The sequence below is a fragment of the Salvelinus sp. IW2-2015 genome, linkage group LG26 (genome assembly GCF_002910315.2).
Source record: "Salvelinus sp. IW2-2015 linkage group LG26, ASM291031v2, whole genome shotgun sequence".
Taxonomy (NCBI): Eukaryota; Metazoa; Chordata; class Actinopteri; order Salmoniformes; family Salmonidae; genus Salvelinus; species Salvelinus sp. IW2-2015.
In genome coordinates this window covers 35918324-35942558 of record NC_036866.1, presented here as the reverse complement: position 1 = coordinate 35942558, position 24235 = coordinate 35918324, and the positions used below count along the sequence as shown (strand labels likewise).

Here is a 24235-nt window from a genome sequence, read left to right as displayed (position 1 = left end):
GACCAGCTGGTTGAGTTCTCAGTGATCACCTCCAGGGGTGATTACCGACCAGCTCCATTACTGCACTAATTTAATAATAAAGTTTGATGATTTTGAAGAAATCTAAAAGTCTCTCTTTTTGATTAAAATAATTCCACCACACTGGTTACGTGACAGACCTGTGATATGGGCTGGTTGACGTACACCCAGCCGGTAACAGGGTTGACCCTCAGGTACTCAGGCTGCTCCTGGGACATGGAGTAGGTGACGACGGCGTTGGTGCCAAAGTCATCATCGTGCGCCGCCACACGCAGGAAACTGGTGCCGATCATGGTGTCCTCTCTCAGAAAGTCTGTGAGAGACAATATAGACCAAACAATATGCGCCTCACTCTGGAGCAAGGTCACGGTCTGTCACAACTTTGGCGAACAGTATAGACTGAATCAACAGACCACAAATCAATTGTTTACATGCTTATGTATGTTTATGTATGCTTACATCTTTACGTATGGCAATACATGTAAAGACAATGGATTACGATGACAACTTTTACCAGATAATTAAGTAAAGAGTTACTATGCATAACGCATAGTACATAAAACCTTTTCTAAGAGCTTTGGTTAATAGTCTATATCATGATAACGAATGGTCAGTCTGCCATCAATCATATGTATTAGTATTATATTATACTTTTATCATATGTATTATTATGTATAACACGACACTCACACTCGTAGCGCAGGTTCTCAAACTTGGGGCTGTTGTCATTGTGGTCCTGGATGAGGACGTTGAGTTGACAGATCCCTATGAGAGGCTCGTCAGCCCAGTCTGTAGCCGTCACCGTGATGGAGTACTCTCTCTGACGTTCCCGGTCGAACCGCCGTGCCGTCACGATCACACCTGACACAGAGGTCAGATGCCTAAGGTCATGACTAGGGCCCCTGAGTTTTTCATGAGGTAACTACATGACCATGAAATTGAGGAAAAGCTCTGGGCCCTAGTTTTGTTCTATAATTTTGTTTCCTGAGTTTTTTCCTGAGTGGTCGGGAAAAACTCAAGAAGTTAGTCACACCTCGTTAATAGGATAGCTGTATTTGTCATGACATTATTGATTATTGTTATATTTATCCTGGATCCATTTATGATTAAAACAGTACATTGTTATACTGCAAAACGTGATCGATAGGTCGATAAATAAAAGTTAAGTATGAGGTGTAATACTTCATTTCAATTGTACAGGTATGTAAAGGGCATTTATCTGACAATACCGTTTAAATAAAATATTATTAAGAGTATCAAGACTGCATGGGAATTGTTAAATCTGTTACGCATTTACCCCTGGTCTTAAATGCTTATTGTTTCCATGCTACACATCCTGCTTGGTTATGGCTAATTCAACAAGTACCACCACAGATAACTGGGATCCTTGCCCTCTGTACCTACCTGTGTCAGGGTGGACTCTGAAGGCAGGCATGGCTCTGTCTCTGTGCATCAGGCCATACTTGACCTTCCCATTGGCCCCCTCGTCTGCATCCACCGCGTGCACCTGCAGCACGAAGGTCCCTGTGGGCTGGTTCTCCAACACGGACGCCTGCTCCCTGTACTGCTGACACTGAGAGAGGGAGGGAAAATAAGGTGTGGGAGAGGGAGAGAGAGACAGAAAGATAACGAAAAAAAGAAAGGGCAGATGGGGTGGGTTCAGACTGAATCCAGAAATTAGGTTAGAAAATACTCATTGTACTCTATGTAGACATTTGCACAGTACACATGATAGGATTGAAAATAGAGCAATGCCATTACTTTCTTTGAAGGTCCACCACCGCATCAAACCACAACTCAACATTGCACCCACTCTGTCTTTCCCTGGTATCATGTCTACCTTATCCCTTGAGTCTGCCCCAGAAACAGAGAGTCTCCAGTGACTCACTAGAGCGCTGTTGAATTAATACACATACAAGTAAAATACTGTTAGTAGAGAGAGAGAGATCACAATATGCCCAACAGGAAACTATACATATTAGCAATATGAATATCAAAGTACTAAAAATACAYTATATATGCAAAAGTAAGTGGACCCTTCAAATGAGTGGATTTGACTATTTCAGCCACACCTGTTGGTGACACGTGTATAAAATTGAGCACACCGCCATGCAATCTCCATAGACAAACATTGACAGTAGAATGGCTTTAATGAAGAGCTCAGAGACTTTCAGCATGGCAGCTAGGATGTCACCTTTCCAACAAGTCAGTTCGTCAAATTTCTGCCCTGCTAGAGCTGCCGCGGTCAACTGTAAGTGCTGTTATTGTGAAGTGGAAACATCTAGGCCAAACAAGATCACAGAACGGGACCACTGAGTGCTGAAATACGTAGTGTGTAACAGGCTGACTACACTGCTCGCGTTGCGTGCACGAGCGTTGCAAAATAAATGTAGAAATCTATATTATTCAATTATTGCACCCACACTGCTCGCGCGCGCCAACGAGCGTCAGCGTTGCCAAGGGCTAAAATAGAAGTCAGTTCTATTTTTGACGCAGATCGCGCTGCAAGTCCTGCCTCTCCCATCTCCTCATTGGTTTATAGAAGCAGGTACCCTCGTGCCATCTCCTCATTGGTTATACCCACGTGGGTGACTGAAAGACGAACGAGGTCAGTGGCGGTAATGCACCTAGTTTATGAAAGTTGCCAATTGCAATATAAAGTCAAGAGAAGAAAAAGCCTGGAAGGAGGAGAGATGACTAGAAGCGATTCGGTTGACCGTTTTATGTGTGGATTAATTGTCGGAGTAGAGGACCTTGTGCATTTCAGGTAAAATAACAAATCAATGTTTATATCCCAGGAAAAAGCTAGCTAAATAGGACCAATTAGCTAGCAAGTGCAAGCTAGTTAGCTAAATTGCCATAAAGGACCACATACTTTTGGTCATCTAGTCATCTAGTATCACCTCGACACCTTCCAGCCATCCACTGTACCTCATGACTTTACGAACTTTATGAAGACTTCTCAGACCAAGTATACGTCATTCCTAATTAAGGAGGACGTTAGTCAGCCAGGTATAGTATATCATGATGATACGTCACTTTTTTCATCAATTCATTAAAATCTCTGCCTTCAAATAGCATGTGCACTAATCAGAGTTCTGGGGAAAACATAAGGGGGATACTGTAGAGAGACAGGGGAAGTAGGAGAGAGAGCAAGAGAGAGAGAGAGAGAGAGAGAGAGAGTTGGAAGGTCAGACAGACAGACAGACAGACAGACAGACAGACAGACAGACAGACAGACAGACAGACAGACAGACAGACAGACAGCGCAAGACATTGACAGAGAAGACTACCTAGAAGACAATTTTAACACTACTTTCCTGTATACAGTCCAATGTACTACTGTGTGTATAAAGGGACATCATCCACAATACTTTTCCCTCACCTTCTCAAAGATGGGTTTGTTGTTATTGACGTCATCAACACCCACGATGACCCGGGCGGTTGCAGAGAGTGGGTGTGGCCCCCCGGAGGCGTTGTCGTCCGTAGCCGTCACGTTGAGGACATACTCCAGGCCCTGGAGCTTGGGAGGGGCGGTGGAGCGCAGCCGGATCAACCCTAAAAAGATGAGACCAGAGGACCATTACAACCTTAGCAAGGGACCACTACCTACGGTTGAAGACATTAAAACGTTACTTTTTTACAATGCCTTTGCTGCAGCCAGTTACATTGTTAATGTGACTTGCCATGCACCAAGTTCGTTAGCAATTATCTAACTATAACCCATGTAATTAAATACATCTCTTAAATATGCCCCTGATGGTGCAGTTACATTACATGTTTTTATTGCAGTTTAGTACAGATTCATTTTTTTGTGTCCCCAACTGTACTGTCACCCAGCTCAGCTGAGAAGAGGTTCCCATTCCCATGTGAAGGTGACAAGGGCTATAAGTTAACCAGGCTACATACATGCACGTTAGATGTACTTGTTTTCTCCTTGTCTTGCCTTTGCATAACTAGGAGGAAAAAAGGATCAACGAAAGGAGAACAGCATCTGAGTCAACTGTTCTCTCTGTAAATACCGACATCAATGGGTTCAGGATGAGCTACTTGTGATCTGGGGCAAAGTAATTGATGTGAAAGAGAGAGAGAGCACAGGAAGTTTTTCCTCTTGTTGTATCACCCATCTCTCACTGCTCCTCCTGATTAAAGACAACAAGCAGGGTTCTGAGTTCTTTCACTCGTCTACTTCTTGCTCACTAATTGTCTGTGGTAGAGGAGGTCTCCACAGTCTAGACACAAAATTATTAACTATGATATAATATACTGTACTTAGCCGGTCTCATGTTGTTTTAGCCATACTGTACAGCAGCCATAGTCAATAGGCGGACCGCGGGCCAGATCCGGACCCAGAATGGGGTCAAACAGTTTTTTCTTCCGTTTTTCGTTTTTAGGAATTCGGTCGGGATTCGACTCCTGGTATCATATGAACACACATAAGACAAGGAAAATATGTAGCATAGCAGGAAATTAGCTGTAAATGGCTAAATGCTCCCTTCTCTCTATGGTATAATGTTTTGAATTGCAGGAAATTAGCTTTAAAACTGAAAATATTTCTCTCTACTGGGTTGAGTTGCGAGGTGAGGGTTTGTTACTATGCCGACGAATTACAATATCCATCTAGATCTTTGTCACCTAAAGTAGGACATTTTGTGACAGAACCTGCTGTACAGTATATACATATATGTTTTTTTTTATTATTATAATTTCTTTGGCAAGTGACTAATTTCCATTAAAAAATACTTTCTGTTCTCATATTAACCTACAGTAGCCTGCTCTTTGCCCAGGGCTATGCCCCTAAGCAAGATTTGGTTGAGGGCCCCCCACCTCACGGCAAAACATTTTAGTGACCCCCCCTCGACAGTGGAGAGAAACATTAAAGATTAGAGTTCATTTCCTGCAATTTTACACATTGCCATTGGGCATCACTACTCTCTACTCTCTCAAATACCTAGATGGTTAGACTGTAAACTCTCCTTCCAGACTCACATAAAACATCTCCAATCCAAAGTCAAATCTAGAATTGGCTTCCTATTTCRCAACMAAGCATCCTTCACTCATGCTGCCAAACATACCCTCGTAAAACTGACCATCTTACCGATCCTCGACTTTGGCGATGTCATTTACAAAATAGCCTCCAACACCCTACTCAACAAATTGGATGCAGTCAATCACAGTGCCATCCGTTTTGTCACCAAAGCCCCATATACTACCCACCGCTGCGACCTGTACGCTCTCGTTGGCTGGCCCTCGTTTCATACTCGTCGCCAAACCCACTGGCTCCAGGTCATCTACAAGACCCTGCTAGGTAAAGTCCCGCCTTATCTCAGCTCGCTGGTCACCATAGCTGTACCCACCCGTAGCACGCATTCCAGCAGGTATATCTCACTTGTCACCCCCAAAGCCAATTTCTCCTTTGGCCGCCTCTCCTTCCAGTTCTCTGCTGCCAATGACTGGAACGAACTACAAAAATCTCTGTAACTTGAAACACTTATCTCCCTCACTAGCTTTAAGCAGCAGCTGTCAGAGCAGCTCACAGATCACTGCACCTGTACATAGCCCATCTATAAATAGCCCAAACAACTACCGCTTCCCCTACTGTATTTCTTTCTTTCTTTCTTTTGCTCCTTTGCACCCCAGTATTTGTACTTTGCACACTCATCTACTGTCAAATCTACCATTCCAGTGTTTTAATTGCTATATTATATTTACTTCGCCACCATGGCCTATTTATTGCCTTTACCTCCCTTATCTCAACTCATTTGCTCACATTGTATATAGACTTATTTTTCTACTGTATTATTGACTGTATCTTTGTTTTACTCCATGTGTAACTCTGTGTTGTTATATGTGTCGAACTGCTTTGCTTTATCTTGGTCAGGTCGCAGTTGTAAATGAGAACTTGTTCTCAACTTGCCTACCTGGTTAAATAAAAATAAAATAAAAAAATAAAAAATAGAGAGAATGTTGCCGTTTTAAAGCAAGTTTTCTGCAATTCTACACATTTTGCTATGGGGCAGACAGAACATTTTTCAATTTTATAACAAATGGCATGCAATTCTACTAATTTTGCCATGGGGCAGAGAGAAAATATTTGCATTTTTACAGTTAATGTYCTGCAATTCTACTCATTTTGCCATGTGGCGGAGAGACATTTTTGCAGTTTTAAAGCTAATTTCCTGCAATTCTACCCATTTTGCCATAACTTATGCCATGTTCATATGGTATTTGAATTAGAATGACTAACAAAATCAATGGTTTAGATAGCTTAAAATTGTTAGCTGACATGGCTTATTGAGTGACTTTCAGTGACTGATATAACAAGAGAAACACTGCTAATGCACAACCAAATTTAGAAATTGCACCTGGTGTATTCTACTATTCTTACTCTCTATAGTAAGTTGAGACCCCAACTGCACTCCTAAAATGTAAAAAAATATATAAAATAAAAACGTTTCCCTAGCGACCGCTTATGTCTCTTATCCCTGGGGCCGGCTCGGCGTTTGCCTTATCTTTAAGATGCAAGGGAGGACGGATGAGAGGGGAAAATAGACTCAAGATGGAGGCTGGGAGTGTAGAAGCTGTAGATTGTGAGCTATGATAGAAAAACTAATGTGAAATTGAATTGAAAGGGTTGGTTGACAAATGTCACCCTGTCAGACAAATGTCCTGCTGGTTACGGATCAGAGGGTAAATAAAAAAAGATAAATTGCACAGSCACAAAATACAGAGTACACAGGCCAGAACTATTTTCTATATGAGAGAATAAACTATGTTAGGGGAACAAAAGAAAAGCCCTGGATATACAGTAATGTAGTTCTTTGTATTTATGACTTCAATAACAAACAGTCTGCGCTTCTTTTGAAATTGTTGCTTTTTCATGAACCTTTGGTGTCAATTAGTATTGACATATCATAAAAGAAGTACAAAGCATTCCACAAAGGGTCACCTTTCTGGCTGTCAATGACAAAGTTTCCCTCCTCGTTGCCAGCTGTAAATGAGTACACTATTCCATCACCGTCTGGGTCCTTAGCCAGTACCGTGGCAACTAGTGTGTTGGGGCCAGCGTCCTCGGAGACAAAGGTCCGATAGCTGGGAGGAATAGGAGAAAATCATTATGTGTACACAGACATTAACACAGACACACACGTATATAAATATGTTTGTGTGTAGACATGCATGTGCACGCACACACACACACACACACACTGTGTGTGACTGTATCAATCACATAGTCCAAGCAGCAGCAGACTGATTATGGTTATGAGCCTGGCTTTGCCTGCCACTTTGATTTAACTACTCTGAGCCGGCCTGGTCAAAGACAAATGCTCATGTCTGCTGGGATGTTGAGCTCATTGAACAAATGGGCCTTCACATAGCCAGCCCACTCTGTGCCATTTGATCAAGTGCCTTTTAAAATGTCAACAGTGATTTGCTTGCTGTGTGGTGCTGGGCACTGGGATACTCAGCCAGGAACAAGAGAGTAATAGACTGGTCGAGTGGGATGATGGGGTAGAGAGGCTTGTTCAATTTGATGGGAGAGGATTGAAAGATGTAGAGAGAGGGGAAGAGAGAAAGACGGGGGGGGGGGGGGGGGGGTTGGTGGGCAAGACATGCTGGAGGAGGAGTGGGAAATGACACGGTCAATGATATGTGGAAGAAAGACGGGGATAGAGAGACAGAAAGAGAGAGAGCGAGAGAGAGGGAGAGAGAGAAATGATAGACTCATCAGCAGAATACGGCTGTGTACGTGTGGTTTACAGAAGAACGCTGATGGGTGATTCATCTCCGCCAGCTGTGGCAGTCGCCGTGGCAACATGAGTGGCCTGTAATCTGTCACCCGGCTCAAAAGGTTCTTCACGCGCCTCCAGACGGGACCACTCAGGCATCTCTCCACTGAGTATCACTCATGCTATCCTCAATGTATCTCTTCCTCTCACACACTGATCTAAGTAACCGAGACGAGGCCACACAGAACGTATCTTGTCTGTCTGCCTGTCTGCATGCATGTCCATCTGTTCCCTGAGGTGACACCTGGAAATGACAGGGCCTCTTAGATGTGCTGGCGCTCTATTGAAGGTCTCTGTCAAATGACTGGCAGTAAAGAGGAATGAACGCAGCCAGCCCACGTGAACATTTTCAAAACTGTCCCCCACCTTCCCCTCAGCAATCCAAATAGTCCACACCCTCTATACATTTTTATTCATTTTGATAGATATCTGTATGGTGTTACACCATAGAGCAAAGCTTAATTGTCGTTCTGCTCCTGAGCAAGGCAGTTAACCCACTGTTCCCCGGGCGCAGAAGACGTGGATGTCGATTAAGGCAGCCCACCGCACCTCTCTGAATCAGAGGGGTTAAATGCGGAAGACACATTTCAGTTGAATGCATTCAGTTGTACAACTGACTAGGTATCCCCCTTTCCCATTCCCTTAATTGGGAAGGGTGTAATCTGTGTGATGTTTTTTTGATATACAGTGCATTCGGAAAGTATTCAGACCCCTTGACTTTTTCCACATTTTGTTACGTTACAGCCTTATTCTAAAATTTATTAMATCGTTTTTTCCCCTCATCAATCTACACACAGGGCAGCTCAGAACAGCTGAAGAGGGATTTTAAAGAACTGATTGGGTCACTACTTAACACCAACAAACGCCCCATAATATCTGGCCCTTTGCTCTCCCTAAATCGTGGCATTGAACGTTTCAGCAGACTTTTAGCCCTCCATAACTGGCTACGATACTATTGCAGCTGTGGTTGTAACATTTATTGACAATGTTGATACCTTCTGGAAACAAAGCTTGTTTTATAAGGAGGATGGTATCCACCCAAATCATTTGGCTTCCTGGATTCTTTCACAGCATTATAAGGCTGCGTTGAGACAATGACTTATCAATGACCCAAGCCCAGCTCAGTTAAATCCTACCACTGTGTCGCTGAGTTGTCATAATGCTTCARCAAATGTACATTATCCCAGCGGCGTTGGAAGACACAATGTAAGTAACCTAATGTATGTCCCTCTAACTGCCCTKAATGTCTCTGCTGATCCTACAGCTATTGTATGCAGTAATCCTATGCCTATGAACCAGAGTTATACTGTTAGCACTGAGGTGGTGTGCCCTAGCAGGAAGAAACAAGCTTCATGAAATCAATAATTTGCTAGTAACAGATGACATTCATATTCTGACAATGTCTGAAACTCACTTAGATAATACCTTTGATGATACAGTGGTAGCAATACATGGTTATAAGACCTACTGAAAAGACAGAAATGCCAAAGGTGGAGATGTGGCTGTTTATATTCAGAACCACATTSCTGTAAAGCTTAGAGAGATTCTCATGTTAAATACTGTTGAAATAATATGGCTACAGGTTCATTATGCTTCACCTGAAGCCCATTCTGGTGGAAAGGTGCTATAGACCACCAAGTGCTAACAGTCAGTATCTGGATAGCATGTGTGAAATGCTTGATAATGTATGATTTAAATATTACTGGCTTTCATCAGGCTGCCCACTCAAGAGAAAGCTTCAAACTGTATCTAGTGCCTGCAACCTGGTTCAGGTTATCAAAGTTCAAAAGGCTGGGCCTAATGTAGTGTAAAAGAGGTCATACAAGATCTTTTGTAGCGATTCCTATGTTGTTGATGTAAATAATATTTGTTGGTCCATGGTGTGTAATGAGGAGCAACTAGACGCTGCACTTGACACATTCATGAATTTGCTTATCCCAGTTACTAATAAAAATACACCCACTGCGGGCTCCCAAGTGGCGCAGCGGTCTAAGGCACTGAATCCCAGTGCTAGAGGTGTCACTACAGACCCTGGTTCGATCCCGGGCTGTATCACAACCAGCCATGATCAGGAGTACCATAGGGCGGTGCACAATTGGCCTGGCATTGTCCTGGTTATGGTTTGGCCGGTGTAGGTTGTCATTGTAAATAAGAATTTGATCTTAACTGATATTTCTAGTCAAATAAATTAAGACAGTAACTGTAAAAACTGTTAAATCCCCGTGGATTGATGAGGAATTGAAAAATGGTATGGTTGAGAGGGATGAGGCAAAAGAAATGGCAAATAGGTCTCTTGGCTCTACAACCGATTGGTAAATGGACAAATAATGTCACTAAACTGAATAAAAAGAAGAAACTACACTATGAAACAAAGATAATTGACATAAAGAATGATAGTAAAACGCTTTGGAGCACCTTAAATGAAATTTTGGTCAAAAAGGCAAATTCCGCTCCATCATTCATTGAATCAGATGGCTCATTCATCACAAAACCCACTGATATTGCCAACTACTTTAATGATTTTTTAATTGGCAAGATTTGCAAACTTAGGCATGACATGCCAGCAACAAACACTGACACTACGCATCAAAGTATATCTGACCAAATTATGAAAGACAAGCGCTGTAATTTTGAATTCTGTAAAGTAAGTGAGGAACAGGTGAAAAGACTATTGTTGTCTATCAACAATGACAAGCCACTGAGGTCTGATGGTCACGCTGCACTTGATGGAAAATTGGAAAATTACTGAGGACAATAGCACATGATATTGCCACTACTATTTGCCATATCTTCAATTTAAGCCTACTAGAAAGTGTGTGCCCTCAGCCCTGAAGGGAAGCAAAAGTCATTCCCCTGCCTAGGATAGTAAAGCCCCCTTTACTGGCTCAAATAGCCAGCTGTTACCAACAGACAACAGACTTTCAGCACGCTTATAGGGAAGGACATTCAACAAGCACAGCACTTACAGAAATTMCTGATGATTGGCTGAGAGAAATTGATGACAAAAATATTGTGGGGGCTGTTTTGTTAGACTTCAGTGTGGGTTTTGACATCATCGAACATWGTCTGTTGCTGGGAAAACGTAGGTGTTGTGGCTTTCCATCCTCTGCTATATTGTGGATAAAGAGTTACCTGTCTAACAGAACACAGAGAGTGTTCTTTAATGGAAGCCTTTACAACAAAATCCAGGTAGAATCAGGAATTCTCCAGGGCAGCTGTCTAGGCCCCTTGCTTTTTTCAATCTTTACTAAGGACCTGCCACTGTCTTTGTATGCGGATGGCACAGTATGTATGCAGATGACTCAACACTATACACGCCAGCTACCACAGTGACTGAAATGACTGCTACACTTAACAAAGAGCTGCAGTTAGTTTCAGAATGGGTGGAAAGGAATAAGTTAATCCTAAATATTTCAAAAACTAAAAGCATTGTATTTGGGACAAATCATTCACTAAACCCTAAATCTCAACAAAATGTAATGAATAATGTGGTAATTGAACATGTTGAGGAGAATAAACTACTTGGAATAACCGTGGATTTCAAACTCATACAACAGTTTAAACAACAGTAGCTAGGATGGGGAGAAGTCTGTCCATAATAAATCGCTACTCTGCATTCTTAACACAATATCATCAAGGCAGGTCCTGCAGGCCATAGTTTTGTCACACCCGGACTACTGTTCAATCAGGGCAGCACAGCTGACACTTGGATGTACACAGAGTGCTAACATTAATAATATGCATGTCAATCTCTCCTGGCTCAAAGTGGAGGAGAGATTGACTTCATCACTACTTGTATTTGTGAGAGGTATTGACATGTTGGCAGCAGCTAATGGGGATCAATAACAAATACAAATACATATACACAATATCCCGTAATGAGAAAAAAATTACAAATAATAAAATAAAAAAACTAAAATATAACATTTAAGTATTCAGAACCTTCTGTTGAAGCACCTTTGGCAGTGATTACAGCTTTGAGTCTTCTTACGTGTGACGCTACAAGTTTGGCACAACTGTATTTGGGGAGTTTCTTCCATCCTTCTCTGCATATCCTCACAGGCTCTGTCAGGTTGGATGGGGAGCATCGCTGCACAGCTATTTTCAGGTCTCTCCAGAGATGTTCGATCGGGTTCAAGTCCGAGCTCTGGCTGGGCCACTCAAGGGCATTCAGAGACTTGTCCCGAGGCCATTCCTGCGTAGTCTTGGCTGTGTGCTTAGGGTCGTTGTCCTGTTGGAAGGTGAACCTTCGCCCCTGTCTGAGGTCCTAAGTGCTCTGGAACTGGTTTTCATCAAGGATCTCTCTTTACTTTGCTCAATTCATCTTTCCCTTGATCCTGACTAGTCTCCCAGTCCCTGCCTCTGAAAAACATCCCCACAGCATAATTCTGCCACCAACATGCTTCACTGTAGGGATGGTGCCAGGTTTCCTCCAGACGTGACGCTTGGCATTCAGGCCAAAGAGTTCAATCTTGGTTTCATCAGACCAGAGAATCTTGTTTCTCATGGTCTGAGAGTCCTTTAGGTGCCTTGGCAAACTCCAAGCGGGCTGTCATGTGCCTTTCACTGAGAAGTGGCTTCCGTCTGGCCACTCTACCATAAAGGCCTGATTGGTGGAGTGCTGCAGAGATGCTTGTCCTTCTGGAAGATTCTCCCATCTCCACAGAGGAACTCTGGAACTCTGTCAGAGTGACCCCGATTAATTAGTTTGGCCAGGCGGCCAGCTCTAGGAAGAATCTTGGTGGTTCCAAACAGATCCAAATGGATCTGTGCCATTCACTTTGAACTGGACTGTGTTTACAGCATGAGTGGTCGCGAGTAGATGCGCTTGTTTTGAGATCAAAGCAAGAGCTGTATGTAGCCAGGTGTATACATTTGTTCATATTCTTTGCTAGTTAGTGAGTTTTTAGCCCAGTTATAGCTAATTTCTAGTCAGCAATAGGGGAGTGGTTGCTTCCTACAAGAGCACAAAACGTGTGCATTTCTAGCCATTTCTAGCCAATGTTATGGGAATAATAAGGAATATTCTTTTGTAAAGTGGTTTCTTGCATCAAACAACACAACTTTTTCAGTCACCTCCTTGTCTGAAGGACAAGTGGTTAAACAGGTTCATGTCAATCCCTACATGTTTTTTTCAAAAGTATAATGGAATGTTGAACAACACACATTGGCGTCTAGTGTAGGTTGAATGATAGAACAGCTATCTCCATGTTAAAATATCATCGGATGCATTTTCTCAATAGTTTTTTTATGGTAGGCCAATCTGATAGGCCTACATTACGATCAAATAGCCACAGTAGCCTACTTGGCCTCTGTTATAACTGTAACTTAAAGCGGGTACAGCCTCAATGTTCACAGTAAACGCATGCCAGAAGTTGCACAGGAGGGGGTGGTAGTTCAATAGTATAGTAGATACTAGATTACAGATGGAAGGGGTTGTAGTTCAGTAGTATAGTAGATACTAGATTACAGATGGAGGGGGTGGTAGTTCAGTAGTATAGTAGATACTAGATTACTGATGGAGGGGGTGTAGTTCAGTAGTATAGTAGATACTAGATTACTGATGGAGGGGGTTGTAGTTCAGTAGTATAGTAGATACTAGATTACAGATGGAAGGGGTTGTAGTTCAGTAGTATAGTATATACTAGATTACTGATGGAGGGGGTGGTAGTTCAATAAGTGATAGTAAAGAAATACTAATAACGAATAGAGAGAAGGGGTGTAGTTCAGTAGTATGTATATACTTAGATTGATGGAGGGGTGTAGTTCAGTAGTATAGTAGATACAGATTACTGATGGAGGGGGTGGTAGTTCAATAGTATAGTAGATACAGATTACAGATGGAGGGGTGTAGTTCATAGTATAGTAGATACTAGATTACTGAGAGGGGGTGGTAGTTCATAGTATAGTAATACTAGATTACTGATGGAGGGGTGTAGTTCAGTAGTATAGTAGATACTAGATTACATGATGGAGGGGGTGGAGTTCAGTAGTATAGTAGATACTAGATTACTGAGTGGAGGGGGTGTAGTTCAGTAGTATGTGATATACTAGATTACTGAGGGAGGGGTGGTAGTTCAATAGTATGTAGATACTAGATTACTGATGGAGGGGGGTGTAGTTCAGTAGTATATAGATACTAGATTACTGATGGAGGGGGTGGTAGTTCAATAGTATAGTAGATACTAGATTACTGATGAAGGGGTAAGTAACTCGCAATAGTAAATACCGTAGTAATATAACTGGCTACTGATGGAGGGGGTTGTATGTACGATGGAGGGGATGTGTTCATAGTGTGTAGATACTATGCACTGCGGAGGGGATGTAGTTCAATAGTGTAGTAGATACTATGCACTGTGACGAGGGGTGGTAGTTCAAGTGTAGTAGTATACTAGACTGACGGAGGGGTGGTAGGTTCAATAGTATAGTAGATACTAGCTACTGACGGAGGGGGTGGTAGTTCAATAGTGTAGTAGATCATGACTACTGACGGAGGGGGATGTAGTTCAATAGTGTAGTAGAATACTATGCTACTGCCGGAGGGGTGGTAGTTCAATAGTGTAAGTAGATACTATGCTACTGACGGAGGGAGAGATGTAAGTAAGATTCAATGTCGAGGAAAAGTATAGATACTAGATTACTAATGGAGGGGGTGGTGTAGATGAGCAGCACGCAGAGTGATACGCAAATGATTAGGGTAGATAGATACATGATAGGATATGAATTAAGAGTAATACGACGAGAGAGAGAGCTTAATTAGATAAGGCGTATATTACTCGGCACAGAGTCGCTAGGGAAAACAGTATGACACATTATGGGAGAGCTAGATGACGCACTACCGAAGTTGTATGGTACATATAGAAGTATGATATGGCTCGGTTGGGATGGGTACCTGAGCGTAGAGAGAGAGCGACGTGAGTCTACGCATTGAAATAGTGATAAGTAGAGATACTAAGAGTACTGAATGAGACGAGCATGTATTGAGGTAGTATAACGGAAGTACTCACAAAACAGGCAATGACAGATATACTGAGCGGAGGGGCACGATTGAAGAGTAGTTTAGTAGACACAAACTAGGATACTGTAAGCAAGGGCGTAATTGCGAGTATGGACGAGAAGAAGTGGAGGCGCGATTTCGAAACCTAATTAACTGATGGAGGGGATGTAGTTCAATAGTATAGTAGATACTAGGTTACTGATGGAGGGGGTTGTACTTCAATAGTATACGTAGTAATGTACTAGGCTACTGATGGGAGGGGTTGTATGCTACTGATGGGGGGATGTAGTCAATAGTGTAGTAGTACTAGCTACTGACGGAGGGGGTGTAGTTCAATAGTGTAGTAGATACTATGCTACTGACGGAGGGGGGGAGTTCGATAGTGTAGTAGAATACTATGACTACGACGGAGGGGTGGTAGTTCAATAGTGAGTAGATACTAGATACTGATGGAGGGGATGTAGTTCAATAGTGAGTAGAATACATGCTACTGACGGAGGGGTGTAGTTCAATAGTGTAGTAGATACTAGCTACTGGACGGAGGGGGGTGTAGTTCAATAGTGTAGTAGATACTATGCTACTGACGGAGGGGGTGGTAGTCAAATAGGTAGTAGAACTCAATTACGATGGAGGGGGTAGTAGTTCAATAGTGTAGTAGAACTAGCTACTGAGGAGGGGGATGTATAATAGTGAAGGTAGATACAGAAGGCCGATGTTGTGCGATGGCGGGGTTAAGCCCCCCCGTCATCAGTAGATCCACTCACCAAGTCTGGGAGAATTCAGGGGCCTGGTCGTTGACATTGGCCATGCGGAGGCGGATGGTGGGGTACCAGAGTGAGGCTCCTCCCCATTATCAACCAGCACCACAAACTCATACAGGTGGTTGGGCCTCTCGTAGTCCAACGGACGGGACCACTGAGGGCCGTGGGCTGAAATGGCTGAAGTCTGGGCTTAGAGTGTAGTATGTGGTTCTGCATTCAAACCGAGTCAACAGTCACTGCTAACACTGTGGAAGATACAGGATATGAACACATAGGTCATATATTAGGCTTCCGTTGCAAAGCATGGCTAATGGTGCCTAATGAATACGACCCTGGTCTCTTAAAATAGTCTGATGAATCTGTTTGATATGTGTCAGGATGGGGTTCTTTTCTGTGTATTACAGACAATTGACAAGTCCTAGAGCTGCATATCAGCACCTATTCATTACTGTAACAACAGTTCCAGAATACCAACAGCAATGCAATTAATTGTGACTCGTTGTACCCGTATAATCAATCTAAATGAAGTAAAGATGGCTCAAGAGAATGCCCCCCCATCCACACCACACACACACACACAACAACTAGGAAGACAAAGCTGCATTCTCATCTCACCCTGCAGGAGAGAGGTTGCTGTGGTTACTGTCTCAGGGACTCCATCAACACTGTAAATGGACTGGAGAAATTCTGGGACACAGTCGTTCTCGTCCGTTATCACCACCTGGACCTGCTCAGGGGAAAGGGGAGAGAGAAGAGGGGGATGAGGAGGGAAATAAAACAGGGAAAGTTGGAAAGGAGAGAGACAAGGTTGGAAAGGAGAGAGAGAGAAGAAGGAGAGGAGACGGGGGGGAAAAAGAGAGAAGTGGGGGAGAGGGGACATAACCCAAATCATTCTACATCTAGGAGACAGAAGTGGGACTGATGAAAATGTGGTTTTGCCCGCGCTGCAGATGGCTATATCGGTCCACTAATACAGGACTAGTAAAGGCCCAGTGCACTACTTTTGTGAAAATAGATAGATATMTTTTTTTTGTATTTTTGTATTTTTGTTCATTTTATTTATWWTTWTTWWTTTTTTTCAGGGGGTGCTGCGGCACCTTCAGCACCCTTACTTCCTGCGGCCAAACTTGGAAGTTAACTCAACAGGAATGCTATTGGTCAACAAATATTTTGAATCCAAGCAGGTCAGATGCTTATAAAAGTGTCTTAGCTTCATTGTTTTTTTCTCTATCTTTTTTGTTGATACTCTCTCTCTCTCTTTCTCTCTCTCTCTCTCTACCTCAGGGACTCTTGGGGCATGGACTTTCAGGCTATGCCTTCTCTCTCTCTCTCCCTCTCTGATCATGCCTAGAATAATGCCTTGCAATGCTTGTTAATGCTTTTGTACCTTAAGCATTATGCCTTGTATGTGAATCCATTCATTTTACAAAGTAATTCAATATACTTGTATTTAGAATTCTATTCTCATACATTTCTTGAGTGTCTGTTACTGTAACTCAACTATAGTATCTTGCATATTGCTAAATAAACTTTATGGAGTCAGATTATCAATTTAACAGACTTTGTTAACATATTAATTGCATAGTCTTATTATGGGTCGCTTGTGAGGTATACAGTATATTACAGTTTGAACACATATCAAATATTATCCCATGACTGGTATTTCATCAGGATCATTATAAGATGATAATAAATCATTATAATGTTTGTTTTCATACTCACAACATCTTACAATGCATTATAACTGCATGGCTTTAAGTGAAGGGTTGCTGAAATGTCATACTGGTAGGAGAAAAACTTGAGCTAAATTGCACTGTAGTTTCTAAAAGTTGCCACCTCAACATTTCCTTTATCTTCCAGCTCATGAGTTCTGCTTTTAAAATAGAAATGTTCCCGGCCTGTCTTTTTGGCTGAGCAAGGCCCTTAGCCCTGCATCTGAAACGCACTCTCCCTCCCTCTCTCTCTCTCTCTCTCTCTCTCTCTCTCTCTCCTCTCTCTTCTCTCATCTCTCTCTCTCTCTCCTCTTCTCCTCTCTCCTCTCCTCCTCTTCTCTCCCTTCCCTCCCTTCCTCTCTCTCTCTCTCTCTCTCTCTCCTCTCTCTCTCCTCTCTCCTCTCTCTCTCTCTTCTCCTCTCTCTCTCTCTCTCTCTCTCTCCCTCTCTCTCTCTTCTCCTCTCTCTCCCTCTCTCTATCTCTCTCTCTCCCCCCTCTCTCTCTCTCCCCTCTCTCTCTCTCTCCCTGTCACCGTCAGTGTGTAAAGTGTGAAGTGACAGCTAAGTAATAGCACTGAAATAGCAGGAATAGGTTTCCCTCAAGCCAACACTGCACCCAGCAGACTCAGTCAGTCCTAAAGGTCTGTTTTCTAACTGAAACGTGGAGTGTGAAATAAATGTGTGGTGTGATAATTGGATGACAAAATCATTAAATAAATAATTTAGAGGGTTGAAATAAATTCTGGCAAGCAGACTGACTTCCAGACAGAATTCTATAGGGAGATGGCTGTCTGATTTAGTCAACTTCATGGTTGTTCTAGCTTTGATAGACACATCTTTGACGTGCCAGTCTTTACTATACATAAAACACTGAGACATAGATAAGAAAGAAGTGTGACAAATTGGAGATTTGCCCAGACCGACCATAGTCTCACAATGCCATCCTTCCAAGTCTTGTTCCTTACTGGAACCAATGTGAGGAAGTCTGAAAATCGAAGCTAGACCAACCCCAACACACACAAACACACACCCACGGTCCTCCTCTGACGCGACATACACCCCTCTCACACACACACTCTATCACTAACCTCTATGGCGCTGCTGAGGCCCCCTGGCCCCTCGCTGGCCCTGACCATAAGGAGGTAACGTCTCTGGTCATTCTCATAGTCTAGCGTGCGGGTCAGGCTGATCTCCCCTGTCTCCTGCTGCATTCTGAACAGGGTGCYGGGGTTGATCAGCAGGCTGTAGCTGATTGGCTGCTTCTGGAAGGAGATGGCGAACATCACCAGGAAGCTAGAGGAGACAGAAATATGTCATTAACAGTAAAGAGTATTCCAGTTCTGGACCAACATAAGTTCTGCTGCTGCGTGACTGAGGCTGTTCCCGATGTTGCTGTTTTCTCTGATGTCTGAACGTGTGATATTCAAATTACATCCCTAATTCCCATACAGAGTAGAAATGGAATGTCTATGAGCATGTGTGCATGTGTGTGTGTGTGGTTGTGTGTGTGTGTGTGTGGTGTGTGTGTGTGTGTGTGTGTGTGTGTGTGTGTGTGTGTGTGTGTGTGGTGTGTGTGTGTTTGTGTGTGCGTGCGTGTGCGTGCGTGTGCGTGTGTGTGTTCTGACTTGTGTTAACATGTTGAGTGTGTGTCCATCCAGCCTGCCACATATCTGTTTGTACTCTTGCCAACTCCATGTTTGGCTTGACAATGAGTAACAAGGAGTTTGCGTGATAGCACGAACAGATCTGTGGCCAGGCTGGCGTACATCCATGTGGTGTGCGTCTACAACTATACATTCCCAGTACTCACGGCTGTCCCTCTGGGGTGTTCTCTGGTATGGAAATGGCGTAGGATGCCTTGGTGAACTGTGGTGTTCTGGGTCCTGCTATGACTGACACCATGGCAGGAGCACTGCGACTGCCCAGCCCGTCAAAGGCCACCACACTCAGCAGATACTCCCTGTCTCTCTGCAGGGGGAGACCTGTGGTCAAGATGTGACCACTCTTCTTGTCCACCGCAAAGCAGCCATTACCACCTGTAAGTTACATTCCATCAATCAGTCAATACATATATTCATTTATTAATCAATTAATCAATCAGATGTACTTGTAAAGCCACTTTTACATCCCAATGTACAGTACAATAGTACAGTATTAGTAGAGTAGAGTACAGTAGAGTATAGCTTTATTGTCATAGAAGCCTCTACACTACAGTTTAGCTACAGTAGAGTACAGTACAGAACAGTCAAGCAAGGGAGACAGATGGATAGACTGAACATACTGGGGATAATCTACCCATTTTATATGCATTCGTATATACAGAAGTACATTTGTACAGTACAGTTGAGTATAATAGAGTACAGAACAAGACAGTCAAGCAAGGGAGACAGATGGAGAGACTGAACATATACTGAGGATCATTTTTTTAAACTTTCCATTAACCTTTCAGTGATACCCATCCCGGATCCGGGAGCATCCTCATCAAAAAAGCTGACTAGCATAGCCTAGCCTAACGGGACAGGGATATCATATAATATAATTTTCATGAAATCACAAGTCCAATACAGCAAATGAAAGATAAACATCTTGTGAATCCAGCCATCATTTCCGATTTTTAAAATGTTTTACAGCGAAAACACAATATGTATTTATATTAGCTAACCACAATAGCCAAAGACTCAACCGCATATTTTCACCATGTTTCTACCGCATAGGTAGCTATCACAAAACCGACCAAATAGAGATATAATTAGTCACTAACCAAGAAACAACTTCATCAGATGACAGTCTTATAACATGTTATACAATACATTTATGTTTTGTTCGAAAAATTTGCATATTTGAGGTATAAATCATAGTTTTACATTGCAGCTACAATCACAAATAGCACCGAAGCAGCCAGAATAATTACAGAGAGCAATGTGAAATACATAAATACTCATCATAAAACATTTATGAAAAATACATGGTGTACAGCAAATGAAAGATAAACATCTTGTGAATCCAGCCAATATTTCCAATGTTTTACAGCGAAAACACAATATAGAATTATATTAGCTTACCACAATAGCCAAACACACAAATGCATTTATTCACCGCAAAAGGTAGCTATCGCAAAAACCAGCAAAAGATATAAAATTAATCACTAACCTTGAACAACTTCATCAGATGACAGTCTTATAGCATCAGGTTATACAATACACTTATGTTTTGTTCGAAAATGTGCATATTTAGAGCTGCAAACCGTGGTTATACATTGTGAATATGTAGCAACATTTCCCCAGAATGTCCGGAGCTATTTYKGACACTCACCTAATCTGACCAAAGAACTCATCATAAACTTTACATAAAAATASTTGTTGTATGGCAAATGAAAGATACACTGGTTCTTAATGCAACCGCCGTGTTAGATTTTTTAAAATAACTTTACCATAACATACAGCTTGCGTTATTACGAGACAGCGCTCACCAAAACGGCGGAGAATAGGCATCAACATTTTCCACAGAAATACGAAATAACATCATTGTTCTTACTTCAATTGTTCTTACTTTTGCTGAGCTTCCATCAGAGTCTTGTACAAGGAGTCCTTGGTCCAGAATAAATCGTTGTTTGATTTTAGAATGTCCTTTTCTTCTGTCGAATTCGCGCCACAATGCTAGCCAAGGTTGATAACGTTCCCACCCTCTCTTGACGCAAAGAATGGAAAACTCCAAAAGTCCCAATAAACGTTGAATAAACTGATAAAACTCGGTTGAAAAAACCTACTTTACGATGTTATTATCACATGTATCAACTAAAAAAGGAAATTCCTGACCTGCCACTCCAAAAGCTCTCATTCGACCTCAGATCAAGCTAGACACCCCATTCCACCTTCCACTGCCTGTTGACATCTAGTGGAAGGCGTATGAAGTGCATGTATATCGATAAATATAAGCCAGTTGAATAGGCAGGCCCTGAAACAGAGCCCCATTTTCAGAATTTTCACTTCCTGTCTGGAAGTTTGCTGCCAAATGAGTTCTGTTTTACTCACAGATATAATTCAAACAGTTTTAGAAACTTGAGAGTGTTTTCTATCCAATAGTAATAATAATATGCATATTGTATGATCTAGAATAGAGTACGAAGCCGTTTAAATTGGGCACGATTTTTTCCAAAGTGAAAACAGCGCCCCCCTATTGAACTTTCCATTAATACACAGTAGCAACATTCTTGTCTTGTCTTTTTCTCTCTGTAAAGTGTGTTGTGTCATGGATGTGAAAGGCACATTTGACTTGACCTGATTTTACACGACTAGATGAATAGACTGAAGATAATTTCCCCATCAAAATGTATTCACAGTAGCAACATCCTGGTCCTAGTCTTGTCCGCCAACTGTAAACCCTGGCACGTACAGTACAGTACAGTAAGTCTACCAACACCCCACTCTATAGAATGAGGTCAAATATAAGTTAGCAGACCTCGCTGGTGCCCAAGACCCGGGCTATCATCCTCTTTAGATGTAGTTAAACCTATGGAATCATTGAAGGATTAAATACAAAAGCTCATGTTTAAAAAATCTGATTAAAAAAAATCTTAGCAGGTGGTTGTTGATTTCCATTTAGCTTGTACCACTTGGGGCTCATGTGATGTCGGTGCTTAGTTACAATTCATCTTCAACATCTGTTTGAGGAGAATGAGGAACGAGAAGGGGGTCAATCCACTCAAAAAGTGGTACTAGTGGGTTTGAATACTGCTGGACTAGGGTTTTATCTGCGTCAGTGGTAGTGCACTGAGTTAATGCAGGTCATAGAAGAGTCGCAGACGGATTGTGATCCCATTGAACAAGATTAGCCCACCCCCCAGTCCCTGATACATCAACAAACCAGACCCCCCCCCCTACACTCCCCCTCAGCAGGGGCTCCACAGATGTAGCAGATCTTTTGGCTGGCCCGCTGTGTGCGTACGTGCGCGCATCTCTTTCTTACCATCAGCCAGGAAGTACTCCACCTCGCCGCTACTGCCCTCATCCCCGTCGCGAGCATGGAGCGGGTACACCAGCTCCCCAGGGGGGGCCTCGGGGGACACCACTGCCAGGTAGGGGTAAGGCTCCATGGCCCACTCGGGGACGTTGTCGTTGACATCTGTCACCCTCAGCTTCACCTTGGTCAGGTACCAGTCAGGCCCTGGGAAGAAGAGAGATAGTGAGTCAATAGAAGAGACTAGACCATAGAAATGGAATACTGCCTGTTTCTATGACACAAGGCCTAATTTCTGTAATACCCAAACCAAACAAAGATTCTATGATGTTAGAAAATTGGAGACCAATCACATTAATGAACAATGATGGAAAGCTACTTGCATCCATCTTTGCAGAAAGACTTAAAAAAGGTCTTGACCAAATCATTGATGATACCCAGTCTGGTTTTATGAAGGGCAGACATATGTAATAATATTAGACTAGTATTGGACTTGATAGACTACAATGAGCACATTAAGGAAGATAGCTTTATTTTATTTGTAGACTTTTACAAGGCATTTGATACAGTTTAACATTATTTTATTTTTGAGACTTTTTGGTTTTGGTCAATATTTTCAAAGTGTAATTAAGACACTTTACAATAACAGTAACTACATTTTCCCATGGAACTTCACAAAGAATCGACATTAGACGTGGAATTAAACAAGGATGCCCAATTTCTATTTTTTATTTTTTTATCGGTCACACAAGTTATGTCACTTCACATAAATAAGGATAGTTTTAGGGGGTAATCAAATACAAGACAAAGAGATAAAATGTTCACAATTGGCTGAAGACACCACTATTTTTTTGAAAGATCATAATGAAGTCAAAAAAGCTATTGAGTGTATTAATGACTTCACACATGTATCAGGTTTATCTCTGAATATTAGGAAATGTGAATTATTTGCGTTGAAAAGATGTGACTTAAACTCAGTATGCAATATCCCTGTAAAGGATGTGATCACATATCTTGGTATTACAGTTAGCAAAGATCAGAAAGAAAAGGCCAACTTAAATTACTCCTATTGTAGTGGAAATTGGAAAGAGATTTAACTCCTGGTTATTAAGAGATCTTTCTTTATCTGGACGTGTACTTTTATCAAAATCTGAAGGTCTGTCCAGACTAGTTTATATCTCCCTTGCCTTGGATGTTCCCCTGTCAGTAACTAAAATGGTTGATACTAAATTATTTAACTTCATATGGAGGAATAAACCTCATTATTTAAGAAAAGCGGTAATATGTAGCACCCAAGGTGAGGGAGGGTTGAATGCTATGGATTTTAAAACCTCTAATATAATATTTAAGATTAAATGGAAACAAAACTATGTAAGAAATAAAGATTGCATTTGGAATATCATCCCTAATTTAACGTTCCAACAAATTGGTGGTCTAGAAYTCTTACTCAAATGCAACTCTGATGTGGGTAAGATCCCTATTAAGTTTGCTAACTTTCATAAACAAGCACTTCTAACTTGGAACCTCATGTACAAACATATTTTTCCCCTCATAGGTATACAACCTGGAATAATAAAGACATAAAATACAAAAACAAGTCTTTGTTTTTCCAGAACTGGTTTGACAACAACATTATTTGGGTTAAACAATTATTGAGTAGTGATGGACAACTATATGATTATCCAGAATTTATTAGAACACACAATGTTACATTCACTCCCGAGGAGTATCAAATGGTTGTTAGAGCTGTCCCTAAAGGTGCTATTCTTCTTTTAGGAGAATATAACAATACTCCAAGTGCAACTATTGAGGATTTTGTAGCCTCAATAATTTTAGAAGGAATTGACATTTTAAACTATAAATGTAATAACATGTATATAAGGAAACTGTCAATATGTTACTATTCCCTCTGCTAAAATGTACTGGAATACAGCCCTAGGACAAGTGAACTGGAACAAAGTTTCGTTGTTATCTGGTAAATATTGTATATCTAATAAGGTGA

General features: G+C 41.9%; 1 protein-coding gene across 1 annotated transcript in view; it reads right to left on the bottom strand.

The window, feature by feature from the left end:
- Window positions 1–24235, bottom strand: part of LOC111952217 (neural-cadherin-like) — an 87404-nt gene that overhangs the window by 51032 nt on the left and 12137 nt on the right. Inside the window, exons 2-11 of the mRNA XM_070435026.1 lie at window positions 22243–22440; window positions 19088–19313; window positions 18366–18570; window positions 16182–16293; window positions 15570–15648; window positions 6968–7110; window positions 3404–3576; window positions 1423–1591; window positions 709–879; window positions 159–331 (exon numbers count right to left, since the gene is read on the bottom strand). Of these exons, the coding sequence (XP_070291127.1) occupies window positions 159–331; window positions 709–879; window positions 1423–1591; window positions 3404–3576; window positions 6968–7110; window positions 15570–15648; window positions 16182–16293; window positions 18366–18570; window positions 19088–19313; window positions 22243–22440 (1649 nt within the window). The remainder of the gene's footprint in view (window positions 1–158; window positions 332–708; window positions 880–1422; window positions 1592–3403; window positions 3577–6967; window positions 7111–15569; window positions 15649–16181; window positions 16294–18365; window positions 18571–19087; window positions 19314–22242; window positions 22441–24235) is intronic.